General features: G+C 40.0%; 1 protein-coding gene across 1 annotated transcript in view; it reads left to right on the plus strand.

Moving 5' to 3' along the window:
• The first annotated feature begins 718 nt into the window (after positions 1 to 718).
• The window catches only part of LOC122551056 (high-affinity choline transporter 1-like), a 113010-nt gene continuing 87147 nt past the window's right edge, over positions 719 to 26581 (plus strand). The window contains exons 1-3 of the mRNA XM_043692699.1: positions 719 to 787; positions 24051 to 24279; positions 25665 to 25778. Of these exons, the coding sequence (XP_043548634.1) occupies positions 24096 to 24279; positions 25665 to 25778 (298 nt within the window). The 5' untranslated portion in view covers positions 719 to 787; positions 24051 to 24095. The remainder of the gene's footprint in view (positions 788 to 24050; positions 24280 to 25664; positions 25779 to 26581) is intronic.

Genomic DNA, 26581 nt, shown 5'->3' on the forward strand with positions numbered 1-26581 from the left:
TTTGATACTTTCCCATGTAAATGCAGGAGTTGCAGATTTAACCATTTTTTTGGTCTCTGTAATGGACCCAGTCAGATTACGAGAGCCAGATGTGGGCTTATGAATTGAACCAACCTGCAACCTGAAAATGTGCTCTTGAATATCAAAATGCCGAGGATTAGGGCCAGGAAGTTTGGAATTTGGTCCTTAAAAAAAATTACTAAAGAGCTTCTAATGCACTGTGATCCTGATCTGAAATATTAACTCTTCTTCTTTTGCCACAGATATTTCCTGGTAAGCTTTCCAGCATTTTCTGCTTATGTTTCCGATTTGTCCCATTAGAAGGATTCTGTTTGTTGTTTAACTCATTGTCTCATTTCCTGCTCCCAAATCTCCTTCTTTCTATTTCCCTCATGCCTCTCCTTAGTTTATGATGACTGAGTGAAGTCACTTTACTTAGTGTATGGAAGTTTCATGAATTTTAACCAGTCTTTGGGAATTCAATTTTATATGGAAGATTTCAGTTAAAGGTCACGCTTAATTTGTGACATTAACTTTCAATGAGATCAATTAGCAGACCCTTAATAAGACATCACTAAAATTAGGTATTGCGCTTGAAGTGTTGTCAGCTATTGCATGGAAGAATATTTTTTGTTGTTGTAAAATCCTCAACAATAGAACCCAGAGTGGAACAATCTAATCAATTGTTGCCATGGGAATGGAATGCTCTTAAGAATGAGACCAAAACAGAAATATTTTAAAAAATACGAAGAAACATAAAGAAGGGAGAAATGAGAGATATACAAAAGTAAGTGGAAATTAATTGAAATGAGTGTGAGATAGTGTCAGAGAGAATGAAAGCGTATTGTAGAAAGCAAGAAAAAGTGAGAAAATTTTGTTGAACTGTGTGAGTAAACAATGGCTTTGAATCACCACATGCACTAGCAGTCCAGCAGAAGGCCTAACAATTAAACTGAAATCCAAGTAACAGTAGGCCCTAAACTTCTCCAGTGGGAAACTCTCCTTGCCCCAAACAGGTGTCATATTAAATATATGTCACATGTGTCATGTTAAATATAGCTAAAAAGAAGGGATTCCCAGGCTAAATACTTTTATTATCCCATATCTGACAAAAAGTAGCAGTCAGTGGGCCAAGCGAAAAGAGGAAGGTGGGATTGGAGAAAGATGATTTTGTTTTTGAGGCCTACTCCTTAAGGCCTACTCCTAGAGGCCTACCCTCTAAGAAAGGATAGCTTCTTAAAAACATGATAGGGCCGTTGTAGATGTGTATATTTTGAGCAAGGAATGCACTTATGTTCGTATATTTGTAATTCCCAGAACTGCCAACATGTAGTATGTGGAATAACTTCTATGAATTACAAATGAATAACTGGGAAATAACTGAATAATGTACAAACATGAAGAGCTGAATATCTCCCTTCTGTTCCTACATTTTTGGGTGCCTAAATACACACAATGATATTATTGCTGGCAATGTGTGGGCTGCTACTTTTAACACAGATTTAACTAGATGTAACATTTCAATAATGTAGATGGCTGAATTTTAATAAAGATTAATAGGCCATCAATGTTTTAATCAGGGATAAAAATTAAAATAACTTTAATTAACACTTCTGTTGTGATGTGCCACTGCAGCCTACTCAGTCTTCAAATTTTTATATCCCTTACTTTTTATTTTGTTACATTCTTATGATAAGTGCATATTTCCATCTTTTGCCACAGGTTAAACCAGACTGTTCATAATCTCTACAATCTACTTGGTTTTTGAGGTCAATTCCTCATGTCCACTTTTGTTCTTAAAACCTGACTAACTAATTCTTTCCGAATTAGACTTGCATTTTCCATTGACTTCAGTTTGATCCAAAACTCTGTGACAAATGTTCTATACATTACGTGTCTTACTCAGATATTGGTGGGATTTTCCATTGCCAGTGGGAGTCTCAACTACCAGCTGGAGACCTAGCAAGAGACATCCTTGGCCTTTTTTCTGGAAGGCCCATCAAATGTTCTGACTTTAGGGCAGTTCCGAGGACATCAGTGGGCCTTGCTCTATAACTAACTCCATGAGGACACAAGTCCAGCCCTGTGGGAGTTGCTGTCCAATCAGGGGCCAGCAGCTCCTGTACTCAATGTTTCCATGGGAACAGCTATGACTGCTGCAGGAATAGTAACTTCGGAGTTCAAGGATCTAGGAGCAATTTCTTTTAGAAGGGACACTAGCTTTGGGGTGCTTCCAGGTTTGTGGGTTGTTGGTTGAGGAGATTCAGAAATAAATGCAGTGGATGATTCTCAGTGGGCACATACTGTCCTATGTCCATTAGGCACCACGTTCCTTTAATTAAGAGACCCTTAGCCTCATAGAGTCACACAGCATGGAAACAGGCCCTACGGCCCAACTTGTCCTTGCCAGCCAGGTTTCCTAAATTGAACTCATCCCATTTGCCTTTGCTTAGACCATATCCTCCTAAACTTTTCCTACCCATGGTACCTATCCAAATGTCTTTTAAATGTTGTAATTGTACCTGCCTCTACCATTTCCTCTGGCAGCTTGTTCCAAATGGGCACTATCCTCTGTGTAATAAGGTCCTAAAGTCCCTTCTAAATGTTTCCCCTTTCACCTTAACTCTATGCCCTCTAGATTTGGACTACCCTACCCTGAGAAAAAGAACTTGGCTACTCGACTTATCTATGCCCCTCATAAGGTCACCCTTCAGCCTCCTACGCTCCAAGGAAAGAAGTCCCAGCCTATCCAGCTTCTCCTTATAACTCAAACCCCTCAGTCTCGGTGACATCCTTGTAAATATTTTTTGCACCCTTTCCAGTTTAATATCAACCTTCCTCCTCCCTCCCAATCCCATAATTTCAGCTGACAAGCAACCAGCAGACAGTTTGTTTCCAGGAAGACTGTACGTCAGCAGGACCACCTGAAACTGGGCTCATCATCGCAACAGCAGCCTGACACTGTTACCTGTCTAATAATTGGCCATGGAGGGGCCTCACATAGAGGTGGACCAGAAAAATCAACCATAAACCTTTCCCTCAAAACTTAATTCCAGCGAGGGTAGTAAGGTGGTAGTGGTGGAGTACTCCAGCACACCAGCCAGTCATGCCTCCAGCCTCCCCTCCAGGAGTTCAGGACTCTGTCCTATCACCTCTGTGCTCCCTCACTACATTGGGTCCCTCTTTAAAATTCTTCTAGTTTTTCAAAGCCTTACCCTCTCTATTTCTTTCATCCCTATAATTCTCTGATAATTCAGTGTTTCTCCAAATCTGGACTTTTGTACTCTTACTTCCTTTGGTCCACCACTGGCTTTTTTGACTCCAACCATTCAGAAAATAAGTTTTTGTTGCAACAAAAACTTCCAGCTCAGCGAACAGAACCACAACAACGAGCACCCGAGCTACAAATCTTCGCACAAACTTTGAATTCAGAAAATAAGTCCTGATAAACCTTACCAACCCACCATCACTAAACTTCACCAATGCTTCAGCTCTCTCTTGTGCCTACTTTAAACTGCACCATAAAATTAATCTCTGACCAGGCTTTTAGTCACATGTCCTAACATTGTCTTCACTTCATCACCTTTTATTTTATCCGATTATATTGCTGGTAAAGCAGCTAACAATGCAAGTTGGTGATCTTTCACTGTCATGGAGCTGGTATCCTAGAGTTCTGCACCTGACCATTGTGAGAACAATCACAATACAAAGAATGCAGTAGTTCAAGAAGGCCCACCACTCTTGAATGGTTTTCCCATTGATCCTAGTTTTGTTAGTGCTCCTTGATGTTATATTTCATCAATTGCTGCTTTGATGTCAAGGTGTGTTGAAAGTTGAATCAAGGCTATGCTTAAACCTGGAGTTAACTGGTCTTGATGGAACCAAATGGAGAGTTAGCAAAGATGTTATTGAAATGTATGTGTTTATGATGAACACTGATTCCATGTTTTTTGGTTATGCCTACATTTTGAGCTTTATTGACAATGGCCAACATTGCTGGCTGTTAGGAAGTGGGTACCAGACTTTTGACCTTACAACAGTGAAGGATGAGAGATATAGTTCCAAGGCAGGATAGTGCTTGGCCTGGAGGGAAACGTGTATCTGGTGCTGTTCTCATCCATCAGCTCTCCTTGATATTGTTAATGATTGGAAGAACACACAAGAATCCAGAGTTGGAGAAACAAGGAATGTTTGAACAATCATAGATGGGTCTGATTACCACAACTGGCTCCTCATGGTAATAGCCATCTCTGCCAGTGTGCGGCACAAAGTATTAGTTGTTTGAGGTAATTTGATACCACCAATCTTCCTAAATCTATATTGTATCTAGGGCTTATCTAATGATTAATAGTAAAGGATACACTATTGTAGAGTCTTTACAAGAAGTAGAGGTGTTGAACTGGGGTGGACAAAGTTAAAATCACACAACACCAGGTTATAGTTCAACAGGGGTCAATATGTGCAATCTTCCTGGAGATCCTCTCCACTTTGAGCCAACAGTTAGTGATGTTGATGGTAGCCCTGATGGGGAGGTAGGTGCTGGGGTTGGACTGGGGTGGACAAAGTTAAAAATCACACAACACCAGGTTATAGTCCAACAGGTTGGACTGTATTCTGGTGTTGTGACATTTTTAACTTTACAAGAGGTGACATTCTTTTTAGTTAACTGGATGGTGTATTGCACGATGGCAAATTGTACAACTACATTATAAGGCTCTACGAGAGTATATGGAATACACCTGCTCCCTATGAAGGTTAGTTCAGAACTCATTGTTTCCACACATACAATGTGGGTGGCATCATTAGAATAAGGGGAGCTCAATGTAACATAAACATTTACTGAAGAAATGTAACCTTATGTAACATTTCTTCCCCAAGCAGTTCTGGGATCCACATTATAGGAGGGATGTGACAGCACTGGAGAGGGTGCAGAGGAGATTTACCAGGGCATCGCCTGGACTAAGAAGTTTCAATTCGGAAGATAGATTGGACAGATCAGGATTAGTTTCCTTAGAGCAAAACAGATTGAGAGGTGACATGACTAATACAGAAAACATTATGATAGATTGTCTGTCATTGGAGATGGTCACTGCCTGGCATTGGTGTGGCAAGATTATTACTTGCTACCTTCAGCCCAATATTGTTCATGTCTTGCTACATTTAACATGGACTGCTTCAGTTTCTGAGGAGTCATGAATAGTGCTTCATGTTGTGCAATCATTGGCGAACATTGCAACTTTTAACTTGCAATCATGTAATTAACAAAATTGGGTACACATTATTAATGATTGGAAGAGCACGAAAGAATCCAGAGTTGGAGAAACACAGAATGTTTGAACAATCAAAGTTGGGGTCTGATTATCACAACTGACACCATCTGTCTCCAAGATTCGGACTTCACTATTCAGGCACCATGACATTTTGCACCTTTCTCAGTATGTGCTTTGTTCAAACTTAGGCAATGGGCTGAACTTTTGCGTGAGGACTTTGCTTTTGAGCTCTGTATGATTTTTCCCATGGAGGATATTCTATCGCTTGGAAATCATTAATGGAGAATATTGTCCTGTTGACTTTGTCTTTGGTCCATTGTCTTATTTGGAGAGACTTTTAATCTCATGAATGTCCTACTTTGAAGACAATTGCTTAGTTAAAGCAAGTAAAGTCTTTTGTAGTATTCTGGATTTCTGTAACAAACAACATCTTTCAAATTGGAAGAGAAAGTATATTCTTCATACTATCTGAAATGTATGGGCCAGGGAATTTCGTCTTCTTGACCAAGCTCTGACTCTGTTAGCAATGGTCTTTTCACCCTTAATGAAGCTTAATACTCTCAGGTCGATGATTAGGCTGAACAATGTCAGTCAATGTTTGGGATTGTTTGACTTATTTGATAGTCTTTTATGGGGATGAAATTGTCTAAGTGGAAGGTGCAATGAGTTTATTGGAAAGATTAATGCTGTAAGGCCTGGTGAGATTTCCCACCATACCTTGCTAAATTTACCTCATGAACTACCTAGCCTGCCACTGGCATCCCTCCCATACAATCCTAGCCCCATCTTACCACATTCCCAGAACAACTTGACATTCATCAGATATTTATCGAATGACCGGATATCCCTAGGACACATGCTATCTTCGAGAGCCCATTGTGCACTCACACAATCACTGTCAGTCCAGAGTTGGTTCCTTATATTTGCATCAGATGTGGTAGACACAATTGGGGGGTAGTAGCCTGGAGGTCCTGCTGAACAGGGCATTGCAAAATCACAATGTCCTCTTCCCCAAGGAGAAGCAGTGAAGACCACACACCAGGCCTTGCTGTGCTGGCCCATGATTGCCATCCAGGTCAACAGATTTTCAGCCATCTAGAAGAATGTCCAGTAATGTAGGAAAAGGTCAGTGACCTTCTCCACTCTGCCAAATATCGCCATCTCTCCAATATTTTACACCCACTCTGTCTCTGCTATTGCACATTCCTCCCACCAAGACTAACGCTTTACCACTCTCACTATTCCCCACAACATCCTCCCCACTTGCTATCAAACCCACACCCTGGACACCACTAGCCCTGCATGCACTCTACATTGCCTACTCACTCACTCAAGTATAAGCTCGAAATTTAAGATTTTTGATTATAAACAAGATTCACATTTCACTTCTATTATGTGCATTGAATTGCAGTGTAACTTGTAACATTCCTGGGCTTTGGACAGTTATAACATCTGCTCCACACAGTCTTAGAGCTATGGAAACTGTCATGTCTGACTCTTGAGTCGTGGTAACTGATCTGAGAAGACAATAATGTTCAATCTATACCAAGCATAAAATTAACAGGATGTCCATTGACATGCATGAGTTCTGCCTCCTCTGGGCAGCTAGCTCCCCCAGGAATGCCTCAGGTATTTTTTCCAAAGGAGATATATCTGTCTAAAGCAGGTACCTTTTCTAATGCTGGTGGATTTTCTACAGTGTAGAACTCTTTTTGTGTATGGTCACCAATATCTCCACTATTCTGAAACTATCTTACTTTTCCATGTCTTCTGGAAATAACCTACATTTTTACAAATGTAGTATTCTTCCATGAATCTTACTATCAGGTGTTTGGCTTGTTCTCCATGTAGGCCCAAGGGGGTTATTGCATGGTGTCAGTAAATGCAACTATATTACTAATATTAGAACTCTCATGATTAGTACCAAATACATCTGCTGTCCACAAAGACTTGTTTCAAACTCATTGTCTCCATCACAGACTGTGCCTGACATTATCAAACAGGGTGGAACACAATGTAATGTGAATATTAATTCTTTCAGAAACATTAACTTATACAAGAATAGATCTGGAGGAGATTACAGAATTAGAGAGATTGGAGAAATTCTGCAGGGCTGGTCGTATCTGTGGGGAGAGAGAAACAGAGTTAACATTTTCAGTCCATATAACTTGTCTTCAGATTTCCAATATTTGCAGTATTTTGTTTTTATTTCGTAATGATTGGATTAGACTCATCCTGATTCTCATTGGTAAAACATATCTGGACATTTATTTATATTGTTAGATTACTACTACTGTTTTAACAATGCCAAAACAGCTTGGCTAGGGCCTGTCTGATAGAAAGGGCTTGCACATGAAACCAGGATGTTGTTAATCTTGGCTGTTTCCAATGCACTAAACTTTGTTTGTTAAATTATTTTGGAGTGTGGTCTTTGGAAGTGGCCAAATGGAATCATTTTTGGATGAAAACTTTTGAAAACACTTGAGTCTTATCTCTTACATTCCATGCTGGGCCCTACCAGTCTTGAGAGCAGAGCTGTCTATGAGTGATCCTGAATGTGGTAGGAACACAGTTTTGGTTTAATCTTTGACTGTGCTTGTTTCACTTAGAGCAGGCACAATATTCCTCGTGTGACATACCTGCTACAAGCAATGACATGTCTCACTGTAACTGTTGGGCAAGATGGCAACAAATCACTACTGAATAATGAAACAAGACTGCTTTTAGTGCTCATTAGCTTTACTTAAATCACAACTACTAATAAATCTGAAGAAGTTCTGAAGAGGACTCATACTGGGCTTGAAACATTGAATCTGTATCTCTCTCCAAAAATGCTGCCAAACCTACAGAGTTTCTGTAGGATTCTCTGTTTTTCCAGCATCCACATTATTTTGCTTTTAGATGCCAAGTCATGTACACTTGCCAAGCTACTTTAGAGGCTAAGAGCTTTTAAGGCAATTGTTCCATATTACAAATAATATAATTGGATAGAAATATCCACCACAGCAGTCTTTACATGCCACCACCACAGGACTCAGAAAACCGAATCTGAACTGTCTTCCTCTGACAATATGGACTCCAAACCATTTCCACTTTCTAAGGAGCTCCCAGTCTTGCTTTATATTGGGATTCTGCTTCATATCACAACACATTGTGAGATTTGCATGTGAACAATTGGCATCAACATAAGAATGTGCTATTTAATTTTCAATATGTTTGTAGTGCAGACACTGCAAGATAGTGCAACTTGTGCCCTGATAACAGTTAGAGGTGTGTAAGTGTACTGGAGAATGGAACCTGAATGAAATGCAAAGCTGCTACTTCTGGTCAAATTAATACAGAATTTAAAGCCTAGAAAAATGTGGTGGAGTAATTACACCAAACTACCACTAGATGGCTACATATGTCCACCTCCTGATGCTGCCTGGCTTGCTGTGTTCTTCCAACCTCCTGCCTGTCTACATACGTCAACAAGTCTATGTTATACAGAGGAACTGCAATTATCCGAAGGACATGAATGGGGAGTATTTTGTTTGGTTAATCGAATGCTGGATAACATTGTTTAACCAAGCACCGGGATCATGCGATTTTGCCAGATAATCCGATATTTGGATAATCAAATGCCAGATAATTGAAGTTCCTCTGCATTTGGTGAAGAAAATGATGTTAATGTGCAAATGGTTCTCTGTCTGAAAAACTGTTGAAGTTGCCGACCAGCAAATGATCTCCCAGTTTCTGATGCCTAAGGAAATGTCTAATATAGATGAAGAACTTTTGAATAAGGAAAGATCAACATCAGTAAAACAAATCACCAGATTGAATTGCTTTTACACATCTGCTGAATTCATCAAAGCAGTACAGGGCTGAATCTGACAATATTTTGGCTAAGGTTCATTGAGGGTTTCCGGCTGCAAGGCCTAATGAATTTTCTCATGCTTATCACTAATGCACCCCCATTAACTGCTTTCCACTTGCCTATAGCATCCCTTTCATCCAGTGCTAGTGCAATTCTCCCATTCCCTGCAATTATAGAACCATAGAGTAAAAGAGTCTTACAGCATGGTCATACCTCTCGGTCTAACTTGTCCACACCGACAAGTTTCCTACACTAAACTCCTCAACTTTCTACACACCTATGAAAAATGTCCCAGCCTATCCAGCCTCTCCAGATAACTCAAATCCTCAAGTTCAGCTAGCGTTTTTGTAAATCTTTTGTGAACCCTCTCCAATTTAATAATATCCTTCCTAAAGCAGGGCAAGCAGAACTATACACAGTACTCCAAAAGTGGCCTCAACAGTGTCTTATATAACCTCAACATGATGTCCTGTACTCAATGGTCTGAACAATGAAGGCAAGCATGCTAACTGAAAGTTCTCGCCTCTGCTAGGAAATCCCTGGTGCTGGTACAGCCTTTAGAAAACCATTGTGCACTCAGTTTAGTCTGGAGCTTCATGGTACAATTTGTGACACTTGCCCCAGGCATGCCAGACAAGTGGTGCTCCCACTTTGCACATAAGGTCCTGAAGATCCTGGTAGAAGGGGTGGTGCAGAGGAGGAATGTCATTTTTCCACAGGCCTGTCAGTGAAACTACGACCCAAATTCCTGTTAGTGCCTTCAGAGATCGTCACTGAGGTCAGCGCAATCTCAACCACTTGGAGGAATACCAGCACTGTAGCAAGAAGGCCAATGGCCTCCACCCCTCTGTATAGTGAGTGTCACCGTCTGTCTCAACTTCCACACAATCATCCCATCTCTGCTACTGCACTCATCTTCTATAAAGGCTCATGCTCCATCAGCCTCACTGTTTCACAAAACATCTTGCTTCACTCATTTTAACCTGCCCAATCCCCCATACTCAGCATGCTCTATAATCTCCACCCTTCCTACTCACTCACTCAGGACACCTCAGCCCTGTGCCCTCTACCTGTACTAGCAATAACACTTGCACCACCCACTTCCATCACGCTCAGTCACTCTCTTTCTCTTAATTTAGGAGAAAACAGTGCAAAATAGGGCAGAAAGAGCCAAGACAGGTGATGGGGTGGCCAACTAAGCTCCCCTGTGAGAAGAGGATCTTGAGCCTGACCCGGCAGAGCAGCCAGATGACAGTCAAAGCCCCTGGGCTGATAACGGAGACTTCCCCTGACATTGCACTGAGACCCCCAGAGTGATGGATGCCCCCATGGACTTCACTGAAAACCATTCCTCTTAGACTTTGAGACACTGTCGCTTGCTTATTGTACATACAGTGCGTTTGCCATGTAAACTGTTGGTATATGGTCCAGGTGTAAGATTAAGGCAGCTACATGCTGGACAACCAGATGTCCAGCTCCTTGACTGATGATTGCTGACCAACTGCCTGACTTTGTGGCTGTGTTGAACAGAAAGAGAATAAAGCAATGCTGTGAGTCTTTACACTGAGGCTGAGGGAACACAACTCAACTAGCCCTGAGATATGCTATGATCCAGTCTGTAAGCAAGGTACAAAATGTAGCAGCATTTCAATGACAGTTGCTGGAGCACTCCAAAATGCAGCATTGAAGGGAAGAAGTGTACTGTAATGTTTCAGAGATGTGTCACGATGGTACAGACAGACTGATTGGTATTGGATGCCAGCGCCTGTGGATTGGAGGCTGCTTGTGCCCTGGAATGTGCCCTGAAACGTTGGTACTAGGAGGCCATGTTGACATATCCAGAGAAGCAAGCTGTGAGCTGGATTTGCCAGGTACCTAAACTGACTTTCATGTGGAGAATTATCAGTGTCTAATTTCTACCTGCCCTATGATGCAATAGGGAGCTGTATCTTAATAATCAGAGATTTGTAGTTAATGATGGTGAGGACAAGCAATAATCCCCCTTAATAGATGTCTCACCACCCTCATTTCAATGTTCATAAATCTGCTGAAAATTACAACTAGTTGCTCCTGAAGTCAAGATAGGCTTTGCTCAACTTGTGCAATCATGCCACATTTGTTTAGCATCTCCATGTCCTTCGTGCCCTATAAATTGAATAGTTAAAATCTTGGAAATATTTTTCTCACCTTCTGTGGTTGAGAGATGTTGCATTGTGACAGACTTAAAGATCAACAAATTCTTGAGTTTAACAATTGCATATCACCAAAAATAGCTCAAAAGTAATAAATATTAAAAGATGAAAGAATTTGCCTTTTATAACATTCTTGGAATGTCCCTAAACACGATAAGAAATGGTTTCATTCTGAATTGCATCTATGGGCGATGAACAATGCTCAGGCTCAGAAGCAATGTTCAGTAGCAGCCAGACAGCCTCCATGTGAAGTAGTGACAGCTGAAGATCCCCTCAGATGTCAAGGAGGTACAGTTCCTGATGAAGAGTCTTTGCCCGAAACGTCGATTTTGCTGCTCCTTGGATGCTGCCTGAACTGCTGTGCTCTTCCAGCATCACTAATCCAGAAGCAGGCCCATAGTCTATTATCCTCGATGACATTTCTTCCAGATGAGTGAGGCATATTACTGAGGATATACCAGAACATTGTCACAGAACAGTGCCATTTGCTGGAGCAAGACCTGCACTCTGAAAGGGCGGGTGGCCATTGTAGCCCAATGGTTATCAAGGGGACAACTGCACTAAATCGATGCTTCCAAGGATCCACTGTGGATCTGTGCAGGGTCTCTCAATTATCAATGCAAAAATGTATCAAGGCTGTCAATTATGAAGTTGTGCCAGACTACACTGCTGTATCTCATTTCCCAGTGACAAGGTCAGTTCTGCAGCCTGGACAGTAGGCTTTGCCAATATGGCTGGCTTCCACCATGTGCTGAACACTACAGACATGTTAGATATTCCTCTATACACATTTCATTCAGAGCACCCATATCATTACTTCAAGAGGAAACGTACACTTTATCTGTGATCATCAGTACTACATCTTGAAGTCTGCGTCCGGTATCCTAGAAGCTGCCATGATGCCTAGCTGTCAAGACCTTTGCTTCGTTTCAAGGGCTGAATTTCAAGGATGGCTACTGGGAAACATGGGAAACTATGTACAGGCATGGTGGATTCCCCCACTCCACAATTCCCTGGTCGAGATAAAACATAAATACAGTGCAACCCTTTCTTCCAGAAAGGCCATTGTGCAGCAGAAGATAGGCATCCACAAGATGAGGTCTGAAGATTAGAGGAGACCAGTGGGACCTTGTAGTACACTGCAGACAGAGTATACTGTGTCATCCCAACATATTGTACTCTGCAGAATTGAAGCAGGCAAAGAGGGGAGGTGATAGACAATAAAAAGTTTGGTAGCCATCTTCCAAGGAAAAAGATGTTGAACAGGAGAGACATTACTTGTAGCATGAAGGAGCATTGCAGCATTGGGCTTAACAAGCCAGAGGAATTTAATTAACACAAGTTTCCAATAGATCACAGTTGCGTGAAGTCATCATTCATTGTCTGTACATTTGTTGCTGTTTAAAAGGCAAACATCTTTTATTGTATATTCCCCAAAGCAAACGCAACTTTTTTTATTTGGAGGAGGTGATGGCCTCGTGGTATTAGTGCTGAACCTGCCTAGGTTTTGGGGACCCGGGTTTGAATCCTGCCATGGCAGATGGTAGAATATGAATTCAATCAAACTTTGGAATTAAGTTTAATGATGACCATGAAACCATTGCCGATTGTCGGGAAAAACGCATCTGGTTCATGAATGTCCTTTAGAGACGGAAATCTGCCATCCTTACCTGGTCTGGGTGACATGTGACTCCAGACCCATAGCAATGTGGTTGACTCTGAACTCTTCTCTGAGATGGGCAATAAATGCTGACCTAACCAGTGATGCCCTCTTCCCATGAATGAATCTTTGAACATTGTTATTTTGGTTGCTTTTCCTGTTGTTTAATAAAAGTTAACATTAACAATGTTTGAAGGTTTTGCCACATGCAATGCTGCCACATTCCACAATGACAAAATGTTATACCTTTCTGAGCATAAGGGAGAAAGTCTCTCTCCTTCATACTGGGTTCTAACGTGACATAGAACTGAGGACGAGCTTCATTTTAGTAGCTGCCAGTAAAATGACAGTTTATCACTCAGGAGATGATTTGAGGTGCCAATGCAAGTGCTCCTCCAGTTCACTCACTATCATGACTTGGAAACTTATCTCCATTGTTGCCAGGTCAAAATCCTGGAACTGTTTCTCTATTAGTAGCTTGTGTCTACCAATAACACACAGACTGCAACAATTCAAGAAGACAGCTCACTGCTACCTCCTCAAGGTATTAAATGATAGCCAAAGCAGCAATGCCCACCTCCCATGAATGAATTAAGAAAAACCTACATATGAAATATTCTATTTACAATGGAGAGTCACTGGTGCCATTTATGTATTCTCAGTGTCACTTTCTCCTTTCACTCCCACTGCATCAACTGTTGGCATCATTTAACCTGGTGCACAGCAGCAGAAAACCTGGAAGCTCTCATCAGTGGCAAACACTTCTGAGCTAGTGTGCACTGGATGTTGCAAGAGAATACCAGAAGGCCATGCACGCTTACCAAGATAAGCAGCGGAGAAATGCATGAGGTAACCCACTAGGGCTTACAGTGAGAAATCCTCCGTGAAATTCCTTGAGCTTAACTAATTTTGGGAACATTTAGCCCATTGCTACAGGGATTATTAGAAGACTTATATAAGGTTCATCACCTTCAACATCCTAAGACGTTCTGCTTCTACCCATTGATGTCCTAATAATATTAGCAGATTGGTTGGAGCTATTTAGAACATCCAATGTTGATCCCTTCAGAACCATTTTCTTACGTAATAACTTGTAAGATGGACAAATCCACTGTAGCCATAAATGATTAGAAACGTTCTTGTTTTATTCATTCGTGGGAAGTGTACCAACACTTATTACCTGTCCCTAACTACCCTTCAAAAGATACTGTTGAGCTGCCTTCTTGAACTGTTGCAGTCCATGTGCTGTACATTGACCCACAATACCCTCTGAGAGGGAATTCTATGATCTTGACCCAACAGCAGCGAAGGAACAGGCATATATTTCCAAATCAGGATGGTGAGTGGCTTGGAGGGGAATTTACGAGTGGTGGTGTTCCCGTATATCTGCTGCCTTTGCCTTTCTAGGTTGAAGTGGTCATGGGTTTGGAAGGTGCAGTGTAATGATCTTTGGTGAATTTCTGCAGTGCATCTTGTAGATAGTACACACTGCTGCTGTTGTAGTGACCATATTTATTTGGTGACTCCACTTGACTTTCTGGTTAATAGTTATCTCCCAGGACGTTGATAATCTGGGATTCAATGATGGTGATGTCACAGTGATGTGACTGTCAAGGGGTGGTAAATAGGTTGTCTCTTACTGGAGATAGTCAATGCCTGGCATTTGTGCGGCACATATGTTACTTGCCATTTGTCAGCCCATGATCTGGATATTGTCCAAATCGTGTTACGTTTGAACATGGATTGCTTCACAATCTGAGGAATCATGAATGGTGCTAACATTGTGCAATCATCAGCAAGCATCCCCACTTCTGATCTTATGATGGAGGGATGGTCGTTGATGAAGCAACTTAAGATGGCTGGGCCTCGGACACTACCCTGAGGAGCTCCAGCAGAAATGTCCTGGAGCTGAGATGGCTGACTTCCTACAACCACAACCTATGCGCTAGGTATGGCTCCAACCAGCGGAGAGTTTGCCTCCTGATAGTCATTGATTCCAGTTTAATGAAGCCTTGATGTTAAGGGCTGTCACTTGGACCTCTCCTCTGAAATTCAGCTCATTTGTCCATGTTTGAGCCAAGGTTGTGATGAGGTCAGGATCTGAGAGCACAAACAGGTAATTTCTCTTTGCCAAATGGCAGTTCATTCTCAGAGACAAATATGCCTGGGTTTGCATACATTTATTTTTTATGAGCAATGAAGTAAGTCGCTCGAGTCCTGGATCTTGATCCGTCAGGAATAGTAGTCAACCAAGAACACAGAATTATCGAACTTTCACAGCACAGAAGGAGGCAGTTCAGTTCAATGTGTCGCTGCAGGTTGTTCAATAAGCATTATGCATTTGTGTCAATTTCCTGTTTTTTTCTACAGTCCTGCACATTCTATTCAAATAATCATCTGATGCCTCAAATGAACTGGCCTCTACCATGTTTCCATGCAGTGCATTCCGGAACCGAGCCATTCACTGTGTGAAAATGTTTTTCTCACATCACATTCTTAAATTTGCAAATCATATAATGACTTTCTTTGGTTCAAACCTCTTAGGAGTCGGAATAGTTTCACCCTATTGACTATTCCGATCTCTCTTGATTTTGAAAACATCCATCAGATCTTCTTTCAACCCTCATCTCTCCAACAACAACACTCCCAACATCTTTGATCTATCCTGATAACTGAAATTTCACATCGCTGATTTCATTTTTGTAAATCTATTTTGCTCTCTCTCCAATGCATTCACATCCTTCCTATAATGTGGAATAGAAATGTACATAATACTGGAGCTGAGGTCTAACATGTCTCTTGAATAATTTCATCAAAACCTCCTTGCTGTTGTATGCTATGTCTCTAATAATAAAGCCCATGATTCGATATGCTTTATTAACTGCCCTCCTTAACTCTCCTACCACTTCCAGTTGTCCGTGAATATAGAGAGTCAGATCCCTATGCTCCTGCACCCACTTGAACATTGTGCCCTTATTTTTATTGACTGTCCATGTTCTTCAAACCAGAGACATCACCTCACATTTCTGAATGTTTACCTGCCACCTATTCACCAACTCCAAGAACTTTTGAGGTTATACACTATCCTCCTCAGAGTCTATCATCTTTGAAACTTTCCCCTGCATGTCAAAATCTAGATCATTAATATGCAGCACGAAAAGAAAGGATTCCCAATATCAATGCCCAGAAAATTATCTTTTTAATTTCAAGTAAATTGATGCTAAGGCATTCCAATGGTCTATTTGGAAAGGAGGAGCACAGAGGACATTCTTTCTGTTCCTGTTTGTGAACAACACAGATGCAGTTGGATACCATGTCTAGAGAAACATGAGATACTATACTGATTAAAACACTCTAGCTCAAGACTTGGAAATACGCAAGTGCTCCCAGTGGATCTAATGGAGGATGTCCAAGCTCATGGGACAATCAACCTCACATTATACCCCGAAAGCTCATCAAAATTCTGATGTGATGCCCTTATAAAAATATTGCTGCAGGACAGGATTACTGGGGACATATTCTGTCCAACCATCAAGGCAGAAAATGGCGATCTGCACATATCTCACAGCAAAGCCTCACTAGGTTCCTCCAACTGCTTCACTGTGACTAACAAATGATTGTTTAAGGCCATAAAGGCCTTGATTACATGAGCAAACATTTTCTTTCCCTTCCCAGGCCATTAATGGATATCCTTGATAGATGTCAGCAGTAGTTAAGAATTCTACCGACCAAGGAATGTTATTACATAACTGTGTCAAACCATATCATTAGCAAATGAAATTTCTGGATTCTGGGAGGAACTGTCGGGAACACCTTTATGTTCAACATGTTTGAAATTGGTCTGTGGTCAGTTTCATTTTTAACTAGTCAGAGAATTGCCTGCATGTCCAAGTTGTTGCAAATGCTTCTTTCTCATTGACAGCACATCATAGAATCCGTAAAGTATGGAATGATCCACTTGGCTCATCAAGTCCACACCAATCCTCTGAAGAGCATCTTACCCAGACCCAAACCCCATACCCTATCCCTATATTTCTCATGGCTAATCCATATAAACTACAGAACCATAGACATTATGGGCTATTTACTAAGGCCGTTTCCACCCTAACCTGCACACCTTTGGACCGTGGGAGGAAATTGGAGCACCTGGAGGAAACCCACAGACACACAGGGCGAATGTGCAAGCTCCACACAGACAGTCGCCTGAGGGTGGAATCAAACCTAGGACCCTGGCACTGTGAGCAACCGAGCTAAACACTGAACCACTGTGCCACCCCATCGCTGTCGGTAAGGCCTCTAGATTCATAACAAATTGTCTGCCCAATCCCATCACATTGAGTCTGAAGCAAGACTGCTTCAGATCTGTGGATGATGCATCTACCACAAATATAGCTGGGACATCAGGCCCATAATGTGAAAGGACCTTCAGACAAAATCAGCATGTCTTTGATTCAGCCAAATGAGAACTATAGAGGCAACATCCAACACCATGTCTGATATTGCTTCAAAGGTTTCCTGTGAGGTTCATTAACTTGATTTAAGTGAAGTAAAAGTTTTCCCACATGATTCACCATTCCTATAAACCATTGGATTTCTATAATATTCCCGGATAGTGGAAATATTCTAATGGTTTTTGCCTTCTATGAATTTGCTGTGATTGTAGTTGCCTGAAAGTTGTAATTGTATCAGCCTCCACCACTTCCTCTGGCAGTTCAGTGGGAATTTGTTTATGTTGGGAGAATTTTAAGACTGAACAAAACAAACCCGAGATTCAATGTTTTTTTTCCTTAGGAGAAACATTCATGGCTTGTAGAAAACATTATTTTTGATTTGACACGTCTTGCCTACAGCTGGATGAAATGGCTCATGAAAAAGGGAGAGAGTTAAGAACTATTAAGAAATAGGTTATCTCAGTATCAGGTTTACATTCCAGAGCAGAAGTGTTTGGTTAAAACCCATGAATGCGTTATTTGAACCTGAGAAAATGTAAGTGCACTATGTGAAGATTTAAAGAAGAGGCTATCAGACTCTTAGGATTAGCAATTGTAGCCATAATTAAAGTAAGCCCTGTAGATGAGGTAGAGAACGGAATTCTCTTAGGTGTGAGTACTGTAATGGGATTCTGTTTGAAATTAATGGTATTGTATTTTACCAAAATCTTTAAACTTGTGTTACATGGAAATAGTTTGGTTAATTTCTGTTTTTCTTTATTTCATTTGTGTAATAAACCTATGCTTTATTGTTTAAACCAAACCTGCAGATTGCATGCTTGTGTTTCAATGAAAGACCACCTCACCAAAACCCAAAAACTAAATCTATCAAACCAGATCTATCTAAGATCTGACTTGTCTATTAATGACTTCAACTGGGATCATAACATTTGGGGCACTTAGAAAAAATTGATTTCACTGGATTCAAGAAGGATCTTTATCCTACTTTTTAAAGTAATGGAAATGTGTTGGTTCTGGACATTAAAAAGCTTTGTAGTAATTAAGGTTACGAAATGGAATTTGAAGATGACATTGCTAAGAGTTTTCTGGAAGTGGAAGGTAAAGCAGTAGATTCCTTGAAATCCTTGGCTAAAGCTAAACTATGAGTGTTAGCAGATAAATTGAAGATAGAAGTAAAAGAAGGATCTCAAAAGGATGAGATTAGATTCCCTACAGTATGGAAACAGGCCCTTCAGCCCAAAACGTTCACACCAACCCCCCAAAGAGTAACCCACCCAGACCATTCCATTACCCCTAACATTGTGGGCAACTTAGCATGGTCAATTCATATCTTTGGATTGTGGGAGGAAGCCAGAGCACCTGGAGGAAACCCATGCAGACACAGAGAATGTGCAAACTCCACACAGACAGTTGCCCAAGGCAGGTATTGAACCCAGGTCCCTGGTGCTGTGAGGTAGCAGTGCTAACCACTGAGCCACCATACCACACCAAATGCTTCAAGTGATTAACCAGCATTTAGAATTTAAAGAAAGAGAACTTAAAATTGTGATATTACAGGTGAAATTAGCTAAGATATATTTAGAAATGAAAATACATAAGTTATAAGAAAATCAGACACTAAGAAAATTTTCCCTTGCTGGCTGGCCACCATTTATTGCCCATCCCTAGTTGCCCTTTAGGAAATTGTCGTGGTGAGCTGCCTTCTTAAACCACTGCAGCCCATGTCCTGTAAGTGGTGAGTAAAAGAAAAGCGCATGGTAATAGAGAAGGACATAGAGCTAGGGCAACTTGAAATGGAAAGAGAAAAAAAAGCAGAGGAAGATGGAAAGTGAGGAAAAAGAGAGGGAGGGACAAACTTGAATTCCAAAGGAAGAAAGTAATTAGAGATGAAATGGGGAGGTAATAGTTTGGAGATGTTTGATTTCACTGGGAATCTATGCTTTGTGGCTAAGTTTGCGAGAATGGAGTTATTTTATGTCTTCCTGAGAAGGTAGCTGGGCAGCTGATGTGGCCAAAATAGGTTTGGATCTTAGTGTTAAAAAACGTTTTGACAGGAATATAACTGGCAGCTTGTCAGAAGAGCAATCTGTAGAGAATGAAGCTATCAAAAAGATGATATTTAATACTTACAAACTTAATTAAATTTTAGAATGATTAAAAAAAGAAACCTAATCAGACATTCTAGAATTTGTAAGAGTAAAAGAAGCATTGTGGGATCAGTGATTTAGATCTTTCAAGCTGGAGAAGCAAATGAGAACAAAAGGGAAATTTTGACCATGGAAGAATTCAGAAATAACATTCTAGCAATTTTTTAAAAATTTACTTTGATGTATAAAAGTTCAGAATCTGAGAAGGAGCAGTTCTGATAAATACACAGACAAAACATTACAGGTGTGGAGATGGTTATATGGAAATTCTCAGGGAAATTGGTGGAATATAAAGTCAAGAATGGAAGAAAGACTAGTTTTAGGGAACAAACAGAAGGATATCAAGTAATTAAAGGGAAAGGTTGGAAGCCAAGTGATATAAAGATGATATGCTTTCATTGTAACAAGATGGAACATACCAAAGTCAATTGCTGCAAGTTAAATAGGTGACTGTTTGCGGTTAAAAGAATGTCCAAGGAATCTTCAGACAAGGTGTCATCAGGAAAAGATATAAGTTAAAAACTGTAGTAGTAGTAGTGCAAAGAAGGAGAAGTGGGCGGCACGGTGGCTCAGTGGGCAGCACAGAGGCTCAGTGGTTAGCACTGCTGCCTCACAGTGCCAGAGACCCGGGTTCAATTTCCGCCTCAGGCTACTCTCTGTGTGGAGTTTGCATGTTCTCCCCGTGTCTGCGTGAGTTTCCTCCGGGTGCTCCGGTTTCCTCCCACAATCCAAAAATGTACAGGTTAGGTGAATTGGCCATGCTAAATTGCCCGTAGTCTTAGGTGAAGAGGTAAATGTAGGGAAATGGGTCTGGGTGGGTTGCGCTTCAGCGGGTCGGTGTGGGCTTGTTGGGCCGAAGGGCCTGTTTCCACACTGTAAGTAATCTAATCTAAAAAATGTTACCTTGGAATGGCGGAGAAATGAGAGATTTCTCAGGTCAATCATAATAATTTTCTCTAGTGTTGACAAGGAGAATAAATCTGCTGATGATGCTGAACACAGCTCTGATGAACACTTTATAAACACTTTATAAATTCTTTCTTTTAATCATTTACAATTCTTAACTCCTTTTCTCAGCCATGGTGGACTGACCTTCTTTATGTTCCTACCTTGAAGGAAGGTATTGTCGCAATAAGTCATGTAATTGTTCTTTAAAGATTGTTCATTGCCTTTGTACAGTCATGTCCCCTTTCATTATTTTCCAAATCAGCTTAGCCAATTTCTGCCTCATTTCTTTATAATTGCTCTGATTCAAATTTAATACCCTTGCTTCAGACTGAAATATCTCACTTTCACCATAATGTAAAATTCTATCATATTCTGTTAAAAATCACACAACACCAGGTTATAGTCCAACAGGTTTATTTGGAAGCACTAGCTTTCGGAGTGCTGCTCCTTCATCAGGTGGTTGATCAGGTGATCTTATACTCCACAACCACCTGATGAAGGAGCATCACTCCAAAAGCTAGTGCTTCTAATTAAACCTGTTGGACTATAACCTGGTGTTGTGTGATTTTTAACTTTGTACACCCTAGTCCAACACTGGCATTTCCAAATCATGCATATCTTATTCTGGTCATTCATACCTAAAGGCTCTGATACCATAAGATTATTTGTTTGCCCATTCCCACACTTTATTTAAAATAGCCTAGCCACTCGTTGGCTTCTCAACATGCTTTTCTAGAAAACCATCCCTAACATATCCATCCTTCACAGCTCTAGTGGTCAATAGGTTAACCCAGAATTTTGCAGGGACCATTCCCTCTGCGAAATGCTGGTCCACTCCACCTTCACTCCCACAGCACCTTGCCCATGAAATCACAGAATGTGCAACATTTGCTGATGTTCCCCCTTCACAAGTAAGGGCTTCAAACACACTTTCCAAATGAAGCATGATTTACTTATACTTCACTCAATCTAGTCTACTGTTCACAATGCAGTCTCTTCTACATTGGGGAGACAAAATACAGACTGGGCAACCACTTTGCAGAACACCTATGTTCTGTCCATAAAAATATCCCTGAGCTTCCAGTTGCCTGCCATTTCAACACACCATCCTATTTCCTGGCCAACATTTCTGTCTCAGACCTGCTGCAGTGCTCCATGGAGTCTCATTGTAAACTGGAAAAACAGCCCATCTCATATCTCACGTGGGAACCCTACAGCATTCAGGACTCAATATTGTGTTCAATAACTTAAAGGCCTGATACACCTTAGGCCCTGTCATGACATGGGCTGTTTTCAGCAAAGCCTATCCATTTCCACCTCCACATTGACCCCATTATCAGATTTATTTCCTTCCCTGATTTACTATTAGTCAGTCTTTTGTCAGCCTAACTGTCTTTGCCTCTATCTGCTCAATCTTTTGCCCTTCCACCCCCTATCATTTGCAAAAATACTGTCTTTTCCTAGCTGCTATCAGTTCTAAAGAAGGGTCACTGGATTTGAAACTCTGTTTTCTCTCTAAAGATGCTGCCAGGCCAGATGATTTTCTCCAGCCATTTCTATTTTGTTTTAGATCTTTGTGATCTTTGCTTTATCTTTTAAAAATGTGTTTGGCTTGGACACATGGCATGTACATCACTTCACACATTACTGCCAGACATATACTCCACTTGGTCCAACTGACCTGCCACCCTCTAACTTTGAAAACTATTTCTCACCCTTAGAGTAATTATAAACTTACTTAAAAAAAAAAGCAACTTAAATTTACTTCATTTGTGTCAACTTTATTTCACTTTGTTTTTTCTTTGTAATTTTATTTTAATTTGACTTGATTTAACTTTACTTCCCTTTTGTTAGGTTCCTTATTGAATACTTCTTATTTATAAATGATACATTTTTATAGATTTCAGCTCTTTAGAATCGCTCCTTCGGAGCAGATTCTCATTGAACAATGTACAATCAGATTTCCTGTGATTTAACTCTTTGATTTCTTTTTCACACTTAACCGAAGTAGAGGAGTCTCCTGCAGGTTCCACTCTCTCCACATTGGAGTTACCACTGACCAGAACTGAACAGCCATGTTCTATGTAGCTATGAGAACAAGTCAGAGGTTGGGAAATCTCTTAACTTCCCAATGCCTGTCTACCAACTACAAGATACAAGTCAAAATGTTACTGAATATTGCCAACAATTTCCATTTTTAATTGAGTCTTCTCACTCTAAACTACTATGTATTCGAACCCCAACTCCCTGCAGTGATCAAGCTTTCAGCTATCATCCTCTAGCAATTTTGCTCATACTACAGTTCCCATCACTATATCGGTCCCCATTTCCAAAATTTATTTAAGGTTATTTCTTTGATCTTGCTTCTATTAGACATTCATTCAAATAACTACAATTAGATTTTTCAGTACTTATGAAGCATAGAGTCATACAGCGCAGAAACAGACTCTCCGGTTCAACCAGTCCATGTCGACCATAATCCCAAACCAAACTAGCCCCACCTGCCTGTTTCTGGCCCATATCGTTCCAAACCTTTCCCATTCATGTACTTATCCAAATGTCTTTTAAATGCTGTAATTGTACCCACATCCACCACTTCCTGCATGTTGGGACAACTTCATGAGGTTCAATCATGACATGAGGGTAAGTCATAAAGGTAGAGTGGATGAGTTATATTCATGTCTTGGAAAATCCTGGATAGGAAACTGGTATGGTTAATGGTAGAGTACGATATCATCTTTACAGAATGATCATATTTATTCCAGCTCAGTAACCTGCATGCCTTGGAACATTGACTCATTCTTGGGATTGTTGTTCTATAACTGAAGAGAAAAGAAGAGTAAAGAACATAGCTCTCTGATCTCATTTGGAAACTCAAGTCTATTTTGTCTTATTGAAGTGAGATGTATGAATACAACATAGGAGATATTTTGGCATAATGGGGGGCATCCCTGCCTCTGAGTCAGAGCTTCAGAGTTGAGGATCATTCTAGGTCATGATGACTAAGAAAGGTTTGTTTATTCTTTGGCCAATCAGTCTTGAGTATCAACTCATAAATATGCGAGGGAGGGAGTTCAATCAGCCATGTGTTGGAAAGAAAATTGCAACCTCTACTAGCATGATGAATAGATCCAGGCAAGAACCTTCATGTGAGGGTGATGTTATCTCAACAAGTCAGGCTTCTTGAGGGGGCTGGTTGGTGAGTGAGGATCAGATTGGTGCCATTGGTGCACAGTTTGATCCTACCTGTTGTGGATATGGGTCCTGCCTCCTTGTCTTGCTTGTGCTGGAGATGAAGGCATTGTGGATTGGACCTGCCTTTGGGAAGTGAACTTAAGAGGAATTTAATATGAAAGTTTTTATTACACCAGATTGCTGTGACATAAGAAAAATGGCTGTTCTCTTTCATATCCATTATTCTGTTCCTCTTTGTTTTCACCTGAGGTTAGCATTTTGATTGGCTTAGGAATAATGATTTTCATTTTAGTTTGATGTTTATAAATACCAATACTTCTGTTTTATCTAGCCATTGGTGACAGCATTCTGCACCCGCTGCATTTTCAATTGAAAAATGAGTGTCGACATTGGAGGGCTAATCGCAATCATCTTGTTCTACTTGATCATCCTAGCTATTGGAATATGGGCAGCCTGGAAAAATAAATCAAAATCAACCCATGGAGAACTACTTCGAAATGAAGTTATTATGATAGGACGGAGAGACATAGGTTTAATTCTTGGTATTTTTACTATGACTGGTGAGCTTTTTCATTCATACTTACTCTTACATTTTCCAATGATTAAAAGAGTACCTTTTTAGAGAAGAAATGTTATAGTTTGTGCCATGTTATTTGAGATCTTTCCTTACCATTTTACTTTTACTTTTTAGTAACGTGCTGGTTCCGTCTGCTGGGGAACACTTTCAGGGTTACAGTGTCACCGTTAGTTAGCATGTGTACTTTGGCTTGATGTACAGTGACACTTCCTTGCCTCGATTTCAGCCTCTAGTCACTCTGAGCATTAATTATAGCAGGGTCTACTTCAACTTGAGAGGTTATTTGAAACTCTCAATCCCATTCACAAAGGACATTTAGAGTCAGCAAATAAAATAACTTTGCTCATTCTGACATTGAATTTAAGTTCAAGATAGAGATGCAATGCCATTGTGCACTTCATTGGAATTCCCAATACAGTACACGTAGTAATGAAATAGTTATTTCAAATAATCAAATAGTAATAATTAAATAATAATAATGAATCAAATAATAAACTATGAAATAATCTGTTGTTCAGTTGTAACACTCTCCCTAATGACTCTTCATGCTGATGATCCAATCGAAGGGCTGGCCACTCTAAAGCCTGAGCAATAGTATTAGGAGATGCGGGTGTTGCTGAAGCAGCCCACTGACATCAAGATGCCTTTAAATTGAGGCACTCTTAGATAGCAAAAGTTAAAAGATCATGAAAAGGAGAAAAGGGATATCTCTACTGAAGTGGTTTTCAAACAGTGTGATGTGAAATTTTGTACAAAGGTAATAAAAATCAATATAAAACAAATATGAAACATTAATTCAACCTTTAGCTTGTTGTATGCACTATGTTGCAAATCTCTTTAGTAAGACCATAACCATCATAACTGCAAGTAAAATTTGACATTTATGTGTAGTCAATTCAGTTGATAAAAGTGATGTGCCAAAGAATTGTTCTTCATTGAATTATGCCATGTTACTGAAAAGTTTGGGAACCACTGTTCTGCAGACCTACTGCCTGCAACTGTGTGCAAAGTTTGCTTCTTCCTTCAAATGGGTGCTTCACTTGCATGAATGAAAGATTAAGTGGTTGGCTCCATCCTCAGAATAACTTCCCCACTGTTGGCTTATTGAGGATAAGAGACCTCTGTCTCTCACTGCACCCAGGTGGATATCCTGAGGTAAAATCAAAATGGCAGATATTCTATATCACAATTTCTGCCCAAGTTCCTGCCTTTACATTAAATCGGCATTTTCAAAGTGCTAAAAACAAAACAATGGTCTCAGAACGTATGATGATAATGGTAAGAATAATAATTAGTATTATAGATACAAGTGGCAAAGAACTGAAATAAATAAGATTAGTTTCTAATCATCTTGTATCTGTCCCATAGCCACATGGGTTGGTGGTGCTTATATTAATGGTACAGCAGAGGCAATCTATGTTGTTGGACATGGACTTATATGGACACAGGCTCCCTTAGGATTTGCAGTAAGTCTTATCATCGGTAAGGAAAAAATGTTTTCTACAAATGTTTTGCATGTACTTTGGACAATTTATTATTTTCTATGCAATATATTATACAATTTTGCTTCAACATAAAATTACTAAGACTTTTTAAAAAAATAACAAGGGATTATGTTGTACAACTGTTGAATCAGAATGCTGGGATATTGCTTTATGTCAGTTAGATATAATCTTTGTGTTTATAGTTATGATGTTCTATTTTAATGTTTAGGACAGTAGCTTTCTTTGTGAGAAAACCCCTTAAATACTGACAAAAGTTTGTGGATTTTTTCCATTTTTCCTCCACAGTCTCATTGGTGCCACCTGCTTTGTTTTAGATCAGAGTTTTTTTTCAAAAATAACAAATCAATCAACAAGTAGGGAAAAATATTCTGAAGTGGGCAGTGTGTCTGGATTCAGGTGTATAAAATTCTGATATCTCTCTTATTTCCATATATTTAATGAAACCAAGTTTGAAAATTTGCACTTTGGACAGCTCCAGGAAAATTTCTTAAGCTGTCTATTCTTATGTTCAATTGAGAAGTAAAATATTAAAGCTGCTGAATGCAAGGCGTTGTGATAACCTCATTGCTGTAATATTAACATGGACAACAGAAGAAATACACATAGTACAATTTCCATTAAGATTTTTAAAATATCAAATTTATAATCCCTATAGCAATCAATGACTTTTAGAATGAAGTTTGAATTTCTGGTTTAGAACTTTAAGAATGACACAAGACATTTTAATATATTCTTGGCAACAACAGACTAAAAACATTATTGATGAAACTATATATTTGT

The sequence above is a fragment of the Chiloscyllium plagiosum genome, chromosome 6, assembly GCF_004010195.1.
Source record: "Chiloscyllium plagiosum isolate BGI_BamShark_2017 chromosome 6, ASM401019v2, whole genome shotgun sequence".
Taxonomy (NCBI): Eukaryota; Metazoa; Chordata; class Chondrichthyes; order Orectolobiformes; family Hemiscylliidae; genus Chiloscyllium; species Chiloscyllium plagiosum.